The 12,069-nt window shown below is 54.7% G+C and overlaps 1 protein-coding gene across 3 annotated transcripts in view; it reads left to right on the top strand.

Annotated features, from left to right (window-relative positions):
• Nucleotides 1-1,811: 1,811 nt before the first annotated feature.
• The window catches only part of THOP1 (thimet oligopeptidase 1), a 25,222-nt gene continuing 14,964 nt past the window's right edge, over nucleotides 1,812-12,069 (top strand). For all 3 annotated transcript variants that reach the window (XM_023183624.2, XM_023183623.1, XM_023183625.1), the window contains exons 1-3: nucleotides 1,812-2,022; nucleotides 6,812-7,024; nucleotides 11,108-11,256. In XM_023183624.2, the coding sequence (XP_023039392.1) occupies nucleotides 2,007-2,022; nucleotides 6,812-7,024; nucleotides 11,108-11,256 (378 nt within the window). In that variant the 5' untranslated portion in view covers nucleotides 1,812-2,006. The remainder of the gene's footprint in view (nucleotides 2,023-6,811; nucleotides 7,025-11,107; nucleotides 11,257-12,069) is intronic.

The raw sequence follows: 12,069 nt of genomic DNA, 5'->3' as shown, positions 1-12,069 counted from the left end.
ACTCACCCACAAATGCATTCTTTCATGCAGTCAATTTATGAGACGCTTGTGAGAATAGAGACATTAGTAGGCAGCAGGTGCCTAATATTCAATATTTATTGCAAACCAGTCATAAAAACCAGCAAAGTGTCTACTGTTATTATTTTGCATTGGGGTAGACGAACTATAAACTAATAAACTAGTACGTAAATAGATAAACAAGAAATTTCACAGCTAACACTACGAAAAAAAAAGAAGATAGTGTGATTGTCACTGGGAGCTAAGTTGCATGGGATGGGTAGGAAAGATCATCCTTTAGATTTAGATTTCAGGGATAGGAAAAAGTCCAAACGGACCCCAGGCACAGGGAACAGCGAAAATGAAGGCCGATGTAAAATTAAGCTTGGTGTGCTCAAGACATATGGAAAGAAAAAAAATAGAGATGAGAGATGAGAAATTTCCAAGGACGACAGAAAACTGATCACCATCTCAGTTATAGTTGCCAGAAATGTTCTCTCAATTCATTTTTGTCCTACTCGAAATACATGCACGATTAATGGCGTGGATTATTTTAATTTCTTTTGCAGAAATAAAGGAGGTGAGACCGGGCGCGGTGGCTCACGCCTGTAATCCCAGCACTTTGGGAGGCCAGGGGGCAGATCACTTGAGATCAGAAGTTCGAGACCAGCCTGGCCAACATGCTGAAACGCTGTCTCTACTAAAAATACAAAAACTAGCCGGGCGTGGTGCGGGCATCTGTAGTCCCAGCTACTCGGGCGGTTGAGGCAGGAGAATCGCTTGAACCCAAGAGGCAAAGGTTGCAGTGAGCCGAGATCGCGCCATGGCACTCCAGCCTGGGCGACAGAGTGAGACTCCTCCGTCCAGTTCCTCCAAAACAAAACGAAACAAAAACAAAAAACAAAAAAGGAGAGAAAGGAGGTCGGTTGTTTCGTTTTTGCCAGTTTAATTGTAGTACATTGTTTTTTCTGGGTGCCGTAACAGTTCAAGACAGACGGTTCAAGATGTTTTTTGTTTTAACCCACAACACTGGATGTAGGTCAGGTTACTGCACTGTTCCAAAACACCTGTTATTTGACATGAATCAGTTTACTTGCTTATGTTTCTGACAAAAAAAAAAAAAAAAAAACTTGGCCGGGCGCGGTGGCTCACACCTGTAATCAATTCCAGCACTTTGGGCAGCCGAGGCCGGCGGATCACAAGGTCAAGAGATTAAGACCATCCTGGCCAACATGGTGAAACCCCGTCTCTACTAAAAATACGAAAATTAGCCGGGCGTGGCGGCTCGCGCCTGTAGTCCCAGCTACTCGAGAGGCTGAGGCAGGAGAACTGCTTGAACCCGGGAGGCGGAGGTTGCAGTGAGCCGAGATTGCTGCCACTGCACTGCAGCCTGGGCGACAGAGGGAGACTCCGTCTCAAAAACAACCAAACATCAAAACTTCTGGTTAATTTAATTGATTCGTCTGATTCAGATGCTGGAAAGTGGGCCTGGGATGCAGTAAGCGATCGATAATAACACTGGCCCAACACACAGCTATAAGAAGGGAGGCAAGCACACAATAACACGGTGGCCTGAAGCCCAGGCGAAGTTTCAGCGGAATGAGCCGCGCAGACAGAGGCTGAGAGGCGTCAGCGGCGTGCGGTTTCCAAGGAAACCGTCCTTCCTAGCCACCCCAGCGGCTCTGGAGGGGTACAGCAAGAGGCTCCGCCCACGCAACCCCGAGACCGATGACGGACTGGAGGTTGTAGCGCTTGCGCAGAAGGCTCCAGCCTCTCGGCCCGCCTCCTTTAAGTGTGGGCGGGGCTTGGGCGCGCGTGCGTCCTGCCCTCCCTGTGCACGCGCCGCCCCAGCATGCCCAGGGTGCGCAGGCGGCGGGTCCCTTGGTCTTCAGGCGGCCGTGGCGGCGGTGGCGGCGGTTGGGCCGAGAGAGGCGGCCTCAGTGGCCGAGGTGGCTGGACGCGTAGCAGGTGGAAGGAGGGAGGGAGCCGCAGGCGCAGACCCACCCGCCATGAAGCCCCCCGCAGGTACCGACTACCCCGCTCGCCGGACCCGGGCTCCCCTGCACCCTCGCTCCTCCCGGGGTCGCGACTTGGGCCTAAGGCTGGAGCGTCGTGGCCCCCGAGCCACCCTCGGCCGGGCTGGAGGGGCAGCGGGGGAGGTGGGCGACCCTGCTCTCTGGTTTGCCGAATGAACGAACCAGCTTTTCCAGCGCTTCATTCATTCTGCAAAGTTGATGGCGCTTCCCTTTCTGGATGGGTCGGGTCCCCTGGCGAACCCTCGGGAGGCCGTGATTTGAGAACTCCGGTCCCCGTTTTCCCGGAATTCTAGAGCCAGAGACAGACATTCAACAAGTAAATAAGCAAGAGAGGATCGAAGATAGGGAGGGATCGGTGCTCTGGAGCAAATAAACACGAAAGGGGCAGTCCCAGGGAGCAAATAAACACGAACGGGACAGTCCCAGGGAAGGAGTGGTCCTGGGGGGCTTTTCTGAAGAGGTGAGCCTTGACTTGCTCGATTGGGAGAAGCAGGTGTCCTGCCAGGACCGGGGAAGGAGGCGTCCCGGGAGGAGGGAACGTGTTTGGAGAGCAGAAAGTCAGTTTGGCTGAAACGTAAAGAGGGGACCTGTTTCTTTTGTTATTTATTTACTTTGTCGCCCAGGCTGGAGTGCAGTGGTGCGATCACGACTCCCTGCAGCCTCGAACTCCTGGGCTCAAGCAATCCCCCCACCTCAGCCTCCTTAGTAGCTGGGACTACAGACCTGCACCACCACGCTTGGTTAATTTTTGTAGAGACGAGGTTTCGCCCTGTTGCCCAGGCTGGTCTTGAAGTCCTGAGTTCAAGCAATCTACCTGCCTCGGCCTCCCAGAGTGCTGGGATTACAGACATGAGCCACTGTAGCCAGCCAAGACCCTTTTAATTTAAAGGCAAAGGGGTGATGTGAAGTGTTTTTTATTTGTTTGTTTGTTTATTTTTTGAGACAGTTTCTGTCTGTCTCCCAGGCCAGGGTGCAGTGGTGCGATGTCTGCCCACAGAGGCTCTCTGCAACCTCCGCCTCCCGGGTTCAAGCGATTCTCCTGCTTCAACCTCCCAAGTAGTTGGGATTTCAGGCGCGCACCACCACACCCGGCTAATTTTTGTATTATTGGTAGAGACGGGGTTTCACCATCTTGACTAGACTGGTCTTGAACTTCTGACCTCAAGTGATCCGTCTGCTTCGGCCTCCCAAAATGCTGAGATTGCAGGTGTGAGCCATCGTACCCGATTTTAGAAAGTCACTCTGGTTGTTGTTGAGGCAAATCCTTGCCCGTATCCTTGGCTTTTCTCTTGCCCAGCCACATTCCCCCAGCTCTTTGTCCAGCCCATTGCGATGAGGGTGATAATTGTAATAATGATAACCAGGGATATTCAGGCCTTGGGAAGGCAGGGATGTTGTCTGCCTTGTTTGCTACTGGATCCTTGGCACAATCAGTAAATATTTACAGGATGAACTGACGTCCACAAGTTTTTCAAATCCTAACTCCTCCAGGAGAATTTTCTGACAATTCCAGTTCCCGTTGATCTCCGTCCTTTCAGAGCCCCTGAAGTTCTTCTTTACCCCACGGTTTAATGTAGATCCACGGTCCCTTTTTTGCAGTTCTAAAATCCTAAATACTCTGTAAACTGAAAGGTTTGCCGTAAGTTTACAGCAAAGTCATTTGGCCAGAAAGTGACCGCGACTGACCTACCTACTGAGAGCCTTTCTTTTTCCCACTTAGCGAATATCACTGATTCTCAGCTGGGGTGATTGTGCTTCCTCAGGGGACACTGGGCCATGTCTGGGGACATTTGTGGTTGTCACAGTTGGGGGTCGCTCCTGGTATGGAGTGGATGGAGGCCAGGGATGCTCAGCACCCTGCAGCGCCCAGGCCAGCTCCACCCCAGAGAACGATCCGGCCCCGATGGCCACAGTGTAGACAGGGAGAGACCCTGGTGCGTATTCCTGCTTCTCGCTGCAGAAAGAGTAATTTGATTTCAGAGTGCTGCCCCAGCCGCCCTAGTGATTTGTACGTGGCACTTGGACTCTGTTACTTTTCTACAATGGGGGGAATTCTGAATGGTAAAACGTCCCCAGCCCCAAGAGAACATGGACAGCAGAACATGGTCTGTAATAACAGCTACCTCTTGAAAACTTTCTGGTGGTATTCAGGATACAAGATGTTTTGCCTTCATTCCTCACTGGATTCTTAGACGGTTCTTGTTCTCTGCACCCTGAATTGTTCCCGTTTTGCGGGTGGGAAGCCTGGGAGTTAACGTTTCTTGCCAGAATCCCAAAGTTAGCAAGTGACAGAGGTGGGGTCTGCACCCGGACCCTCTGACTTCAGCTTCTGCATTCTGAGCTAGCTTGTTGTACCTGCCCCAGCCTTTGTAAAAATGCACATCCGATTGTTAGTGCCACCATCCTGTCCCCTTCCTGTCCCTTTCTAGGGCTCCACCTTGCACTCAGGATTGAAGTTCAAAGCCTTCATTGTCATCTACACCAGAAGTTGGCAAACTCTGGCCTGCCTATTTTTTTTGAGACAGAGTTTCACTCTTGTTGCCCAGGCTGGAGTGCAGTGGCACAATCTCAGCTCACCGCAGCCTCCGCCTCCCAGGTTCAAGCGATTCTCCTGCCTCAGTCTCCCGAGCAGCTGGGATTACAGGTGCCGCCACCACGCCCGGCTAATTTTTATGTTTTTAGTAGAGACGGGGTTTCTCCATGCTGGTCACGCTGGTCTTGAACGCCTAACCTCAGGCGATCCACCCACCTTGGCCTCCCAAAGTGTTGGGATTACAGGCACAACCCACTGTGCCCAGCCAAGATGGACTCTTGCTCTGTCACCTGGACTAGAGTGCAGTGGTGCAATCTCAGTTCACTGCAACCTCTGGCTCCGGGGTTCAAGCGATTCTCCTGTCTCAGCCTCCAGAGTAGCTGGGATTACAAGCCTGCACTGCCACACCCGGCTAATTTTTGTATTTTCAGTAGAGACGGGGGTTTCGCCATGTTGTCCAGGCTGGTCTCGAACTCCTGACCTCAAGTGATCTGCCTGCCTCAGCCTCCCAAAGTGCTGGGATTACAGGCGTGAGCCACCACACCTGGCCAGGCCTGCCTATTTTTGTACACCCCTGGAACTGAAGATGATTTTTGGATGAGACAGAAAATATATGTGGCCCACAAAGCTGAAAATCCTTGGCCCTTTGCAGAACTGTTTGCTGGCCCCTGGGTCCTCTGCACAACTGTTTGCTGGCCCCTGGGCCCTCTGCAGAACTGTTCGCTGGCCCCCGGGCCCTCTGCAGAACTGTTTGCTGGCCCCTGCATTCTCTGCAGAACTGTTTGCTGGCCCCTTGGGTTCTGCACCGTTAGGTGTTTCCAGGTGGTTTTGCCGCCTTCTCTGTGCTGAGCCGCACTGACCTTCTTCACGTAGTCGCCCTTCCTGCAGCTGCCCTCACTGCCCGGAGCCCCCGCCTGCCATTCTTGTTTTCGGGCTCCGTTTACCCGTTTCTCAGAGAGGCCCTGGAGTGAGTGGCCAGGCCACATACGACTCGCCCGTAGCACCTGTGGGTCTGGCACGGCCACACGCCAGCCTGACTTTCTTGATGAGTTCATGAATGGAGGCCTGCGTGTTCCCCTCACTGGGTGTGGGGTGTGGAAGAAGCAGGTGGAAGAAGGGACTCTTCCCGTAACCCCCCCATACCTCACCTTTCACCTTTCCCCTCCGGCATGGCAGGAATTGAGCAGTGCGTGGGTGGTCCTGGGCCTCCCCTTGTGTGAACACCCAGGGGTTTGTACAGGCTGATCTGTGCGTGGTGTCGCCACTGTGGGGCAGGGGTTTTGTTGTTTTTTTTATTTTTTTGAGATGAGAGTCTCGCTCTGTCACCCAGGCTGCAGTGCAATGGTACTATCTAGGCTCACTGCAACCTCCGCCTCCCGGGTTCAAACAATTCTGCCTCAGCCTCCTGAGTAGCTGCAATTGCAGGCGCGCGCCACCATGCCCGGCTAATTTTTGTATTTTTGGTAGAGATGGGGTTTCACCATACTGGTCAGGCTAGTCTCAACCTCCTGACCTTGTGATCTGCCCGTCTTGGCCTCCCAAAATGCTGGGATTACAGGCTTGAGACACCGCGCCCGGCCTTTTTTTTTTTCTTTTGAGACAGAATCTCACTCTGTCACCCAGGCTGGAGTGCAGTGGCACGATCTCGGCTCACTGGCTCACTGCACACTCCGCCTCCCAGCTGCACGCCATTCTCCTGCCTCAGCCTTCCGAGTAGCCGGGACTACAGGCTCCCGCCACCACACCCGCCTAATTTTTTGTGTTTTTACTAGAGACAGGGTTTCACCATGTTAGCCAGGATGATCTCAATCTCCTGACCTCGTGATCCACCTGCCTCGGCCTCCCGAAGTGCTGGGATTACATGCATGAGCCACCGCGCCCTGCCGGGGAATTTTAACAGCGGCATTATCTCTATTCCGGGCTGGATTGTTCTCTGCTGGGGCCGTCCTGGTCACTGCCGGGTACTAAGCAGGATCCCTGGCCTCCAGCCACTCCACACCAGGAGCATCTGCAGCTGCGACAGCCATAGGTGTCCTAGATGTCACCCAGGGTCCCCTGGAGGGGACTGATGGCAGAGTTGCCCCCTGCTCTAGAGACTGGTCAGTCTGTTCGTCCCTAAAGAGCCCTGGACCTCACTCTTCTGGATGAGAAGCGGGTGATCCCTCCTTTCCCTCTGCCCTGCTCACTTTGACCCTAACTGAACCAAAAGCTGACCTGCCTGGCACTGGGTTTTGTTTCTGCGCAGCCTGTGCAGGAGACGTGGTGGACGCGGCGTCTCCGTGCTCTGTGGCGAACGACCTGCGATGGGACCTGAGCGCCCAGCAGATAGAGGAGCGCACCAGGGAGCTCATCGAGCAGACCAAGCGCGTGTACGACCAGGTGGGCGCCCAGGAGTTGGAGGACGTGTCCTATGAGAGCACGCTCAAGGCGCTGGCCGACGTGGAGGTCACCTACACAGGTAGGTCCCAGGCAGGGTCTGAGCGTGGGCCACAGGTGCCGAGGGAGGTGGCACCGCAGGCAGGAGCAGCCCAGCCCATGGAGCAGGTTCGGAACCCGGGCGGGGGCATCTGGCAGGTGCCGGTCACTGGAGGGGTTGGAGAGAGGCGGTTCCGCCCGCGCTCTGCTCCGCCTCACAGCCTCGTCCGTTCAGAGGACCCCTTGGGTGTGTGATCTGAGAGCCAGAGATGAGAAAACGTGTCTAAACAGCACGCCTCTCCAGCCTCTCCCAGAGCCAGCAGCCTTGAAACCTGACCCCGTCGGACCTCTTTCCCTGGCCTGGGAAGGCGAGTATTTGTTTTCTCTCCGAATGACTGAACTTAGCCCCTTTGGCTTCTGCCTCCTTGCCCTGCGGCGGGGGTGACCTCATGACCTTGGGCGTCCTCCTCGCCCTCAGCCCGAGCCTCTTCCTCTCCCTGGGGTCCCTGTGCTCACGGTGAGGAGTGAGGTGCGTGGTGACATGGGTTAGGAACACTGCTTCCCGAGCTCTGCCTAAGGCTGACAGTGTACCTGCCTGACCAAGAGGCCCAGAGAGTCTCCACAGGGAGCTCTGAGTGACGCAACTCCCCGCCCTTCCATCTAGCGGAAGGCCTTTTTGCTGGGAACCATCGAGAATCCTTGCGTTCAGCCCAGGGCTTCTCTTGTGTTCCCAAGGCTTCCCCTGAAAGGGTTGGCCTCCGTGGCCCGTGCCCTGCGGCCTCCAGGGGGTTTGCTGTGTGGGCGGAGAACTGGAGAGGGCTGAAGCTCCGCAAGCACCCCAAGCCTGCAGAGCCTACAGCCCCCGCTTGGAATCCTGACCCTCTTCCCACTCCCTCTGGCTTCCGACAAGTGGCTTAGAGCCCAGCGGGACCTTGGTTTCCCCTCCTCGACCACATGGTGGCCCCTGGTCCCTCCCGCAGGAGTCTCCTGAGGCTCAGGTGCTACCAGTTCCCTCTTAGGGCGCCCAGCGGTGCCAGGCATCATTTCCCCCGCCCGTGCCCCGCTTTCCCCTCCTGCAGCCTTTCTTCTCCTCCTTCACGTGGTGGCGAGAAGCAGTGCTAAAGGAAACGGAAATCGGCCCTGCTGCTCCCCTCGGAGCCTTTCCACTGTCCTCAGGGTGACGCCCAGCATCCTTGGTGTGGACTTCAGCGCCCTGCACTGTCTGTGCCTGGACATGCAGTGTCCTCGTGCCTGGCACCCTCCCCCAGCCAGAGCCTCCCCAGCCAGCCCCTCCCGCCCCTCGCGCCCCTTGCCCTGTGCTCTGCTGAATGCCCGGCTTCTCTCTGATCACAGATTAAGTCCACTTAGCTCAGGAGCCCTTCCTGCTCCTCCTGTCCCCATGCCAGCCGCCTGGATTAGTCCCTGCACGGCACTGACACTGTCATCCAGGCAGTTGCTTGTCTAATCAGTCACCCATAAATCCCGAGAGGACAGAGCCTGTTTTTTTTCTCTCTTCAGCCCCAGCGTCAGGCCTGGCCCAGAGCCCCCACTACGAGCTTTTTTGTTGATTTTTTGAGACAGGGTCTTGCTCTGTCACCCGGGCTGCTGTAGTGCAGTGGTGTGATCATGGCTCACTGCAGCCCCCATCTCCCAGGCTCAAGCCATCTTCCCACCTCAGCCTCCCAAGTAGCTTGGATGATAGGTGCGCCCCACCACGCCTGGCTGATTTTTTGTTTTTAATTTTTAGTAGAGATGAGGTCTTGCTATGTTGCCCAGGCGGGTCTAGAACTCCTGAGCTCAAGCTTCCTGCCTGCCTTGGCCTCCAAAAGTGCGGGGATTACAGGCATGAGCCGCTGTGCCTAGCCCATCCCCCCCTCCAAACACACAGAGCCTCCTCCAGACATACCGAGGCCTGGGGACATTTCTGTTGGCCTAGAATCGAGGTAGTGACCGGACTGCAGTTTGAATTTAGGTCTTTCTTCTGCAAAATATATGCTTTTTTAAAAAAAATTTTATTATTATTAGTTTGGTTTTATTGTTTAGAATGAGTCTCGCTCTGTCACCCAGGTTGGAGTGCATGGCGCTGTCATGGCTCACTGCAGCCTTAACCTCCCAGGCTCAAGCGGTCCTCCTGCCTCAGCCTTCTGAGTAGCTGGGAGCACAGGTGCGTGCCACCATGCCTGGCTGATTTGTTTTTTTAAACTGCTCCATTGAGATATGGTTTGCATCATATACAGTTCACCCATTTAAACCACAAACTTCAGGCCGGCAGCGGCTCACACCTGTCATCCCAACACTCTGGGAGGCCAAGGTGGGCGGATCTCTTGAAGTCAGGAGTTCAAGACCAGCCTGACCAACATGGAGAAACCCCGTCTCTACTAAAAATACAAAATTAGCCAGGCGTGGTGGCTCATGCCTATAATTTCAACTACTTGGGAGGCTAAGGCAGGAGAATCACTTGAACCTGGGAGGCGGAGGTTGCGGTGAGCTGGGATCATGCCATTGCATTGCAGCCTGGGCAAGAGCAGTGCAACTCTGTCTCAAAAGAACAAAACAAAACAAAAAAACCCCACACCCTTCAGTGGTTTTTAATAAATTTGCAGTGTTGCCCAGCTGTCACCATTCTTTCATTTTAGAGCATTTTCATAACCCCAGAGAGAAACTTTATAGCCTTCAGTGGTCACGCTCCATCTCCTCTGCCCCCAGCCCCAGCACCCACGCGTCCCTTCCTGTCTCTGTGGATGGGCCTGTGGATAGCCATCCTCTGTGGACGGATATTTCATAGAACTGGCATCACACAGCCGGGTGCGGTGGCTCACGCCTACAATCTCCTCACTTTGGGAGGCAGAGGCGGGTGCATCGTGAGGTCAGGAGTTAAAGACCAGCCTGGCCAACATAGTGAAACCCCGTCTCTACTAAAAATAAAAACATTAGCCAGGCATGTGCCTGTAATCCCAAGTACTCGGGAGACTGAGGCAGGAGAATCACTTGAACTCAGGAGCTGAAGGTTGCCATGAGCCGAGATCGTGCCACTGCACTGCAGCTTGGGCAACAGAGTGATACTTCGTCTCAAAAAAAAAAAATGGCATCACACACCGTGTGGCCTTTTGTGTCTGGCTTCTTTCTCTGCATGTGACGTCCTTGGGTTGCATCCACACCGCAGCCTGTTCCAGAGCCTCGTTCCTTTTCATGGCTGAGTCATGTTCCATTTGGCAGAGGCCACATCTTGTCAGTCCGTTCACTCGTGGATGGGCCTTTTGGCAATTGCGAATCGCGCTGCTGTGAGTGCACGCGTGCAGATTCCGGTGTGGATGTGTGTTCGTGTCTCCCGGCTGGATGCCTGCAGTGGAGTCTTGGGGGTTGTGGGATGACTCCATTTTAAAGCTTTTTTTTTTTTCTTTTTTGAGATGGAGCCTCACTCTGTCACCCAGGCTGGAGTGCAGTGGTGCCATTTCAGCTCCCTGCAACCTCCGCCTCCCAGGTTCAAGCGATGATTCTGCCTCAGCCTCCCAAGTGGCTGGGATTACAGGCGTGCGCCACCACGCCTGGCTAATTTTTGTATTTTTAGTAGAGATGGGGTTTCACTTTGTTGGCCAGGCTGGTCTCGAACTCCTGACCTCAGGTGATCTGCCTGCCTCGGCCTCCCAAAGGGCTGGGATTCCAGGCTTGACCACCGCACCCGGCCTAAAGCCTATGCTTTTCTAGCCACTGACATTTCCTAAAGTGCAGATGTGCTCAGGAAAGTGTGAGTCGTTCACGCATTTAAATGTGCCCGTGGCCAGCTGCAGCTGTCTCTGGAAGGGAACTCCGCCAGCCTCTCTGTTTCATCACGCCCAGCTCTGTCCGTGGGGGTCCTCCTTGCCTTGGAGGGCTTTGAGTTGAATCCATGTTTTTCTTTGGTCTGTAAGATCCCCGAGGACACAGGCGACAGCACCTCCTTTCTCCATCCCAGGGCCCAGCCTGAAGGGGATGGTGGCGTGTGCCTGTAGTCCCAGCTCCTTGGGAGGCTGAGGCAGGAGAGAGCACGTGGGGGGATTCAGCAGACGGGCCTGGGAGAGGGGTCTGAGGATCGCCAGTTGCACCAGGGCCCATTCTCACACCTGTCTCCCTGGTCTCCCTGTTTTAGTTCAGAGGAATATCCTTGACTTCCCCCAGCACGTTTCTCCCTCCAAGGACATCCGGACAGCCAGCACGGAGGCCGACAAGAAGCTCTCCGAGTTCGACGTGGAGATGAGCATGAGGGAGGACGTGTACCAGAGGATTGTGTGGCTCCAGGTGAGGGGGAGTGCTCCCCGCGGGGAGCGTGAACAGCCTCCCAAGTAGCTGGGATTACAGGCGCACGCCATCACGCCCGGCTAATTTTTGTATTTTCAGTAGAGACGGGGTTTCACCATGTGGGTCAGGCTGGTCTCGAACTCCTGACCTCAAGTGATCCACCCACCTTGGCCTCCCACAGTGCTGGGATGACAGGTGTGAGCCACTGTGCCTTGCCCATTTTTTTTATTTTTAGTAGAGACGGGGTTTCATCATGTTGGTCAGGCTGATCTCCAACTCCTGACCTCAGGTGACCCGCCCGCCTCGGCCTCCCACAGTGCTGGGATCACAGCATGTGCACTTGCTTTTCCTTTCCTGGACATCCTAGGTGTGACCCAGACACCCCATCCCCACGTGGCGTGAGCTGACAGGGCCTGGCGGCGTGGCTGCGTGGGCTTCTGCTCCCCCGATGCTCCTCCCAGCATGCAGTGGGGCTTTGCTGTTGGTGTCACATGATCAGGAGAGACCCAGAGACCCTCCTGCTGCTGCTCATCCTCTTAGGCGAGGACCCCCGGGAAGGTGCTCATGTGTCCCCCAGTAGCAGGAACATGCAGCCCTGGTGCTTTGGTAAATACAGATCAGGGTGGCCCATGATAGCAGTGGATTATTATTAATTAATTAATTAATTAATTTATTTATTTATTTATTTATTTTTTATTTATTTTTTGAGACAGAGTCTCACTCTGTCGCCCAGGCTGGAATGCAATGGCGCGATCTCAGCTCACTGCAAGCTCCGCCTCCCGGGTTCACGCCATTCTCCTGCCTCAGCCTCCC

Source organism: Piliocolobus tephrosceles, chromosome 21, assembly GCF_002776525.5.
Source record: "Piliocolobus tephrosceles isolate RC106 chromosome 21, ASM277652v3, whole genome shotgun sequence".
NCBI classification, from domain to species: domain Eukaryota; kingdom Metazoa; phylum Chordata; class Mammalia; order Primates; family Cercopithecidae; genus Piliocolobus; species Piliocolobus tephrosceles.
The sequence above is the reverse complement of the archived record's forward strand: the minus strand, read 5'-3'. Positions and strand labels throughout refer to the sequence as shown.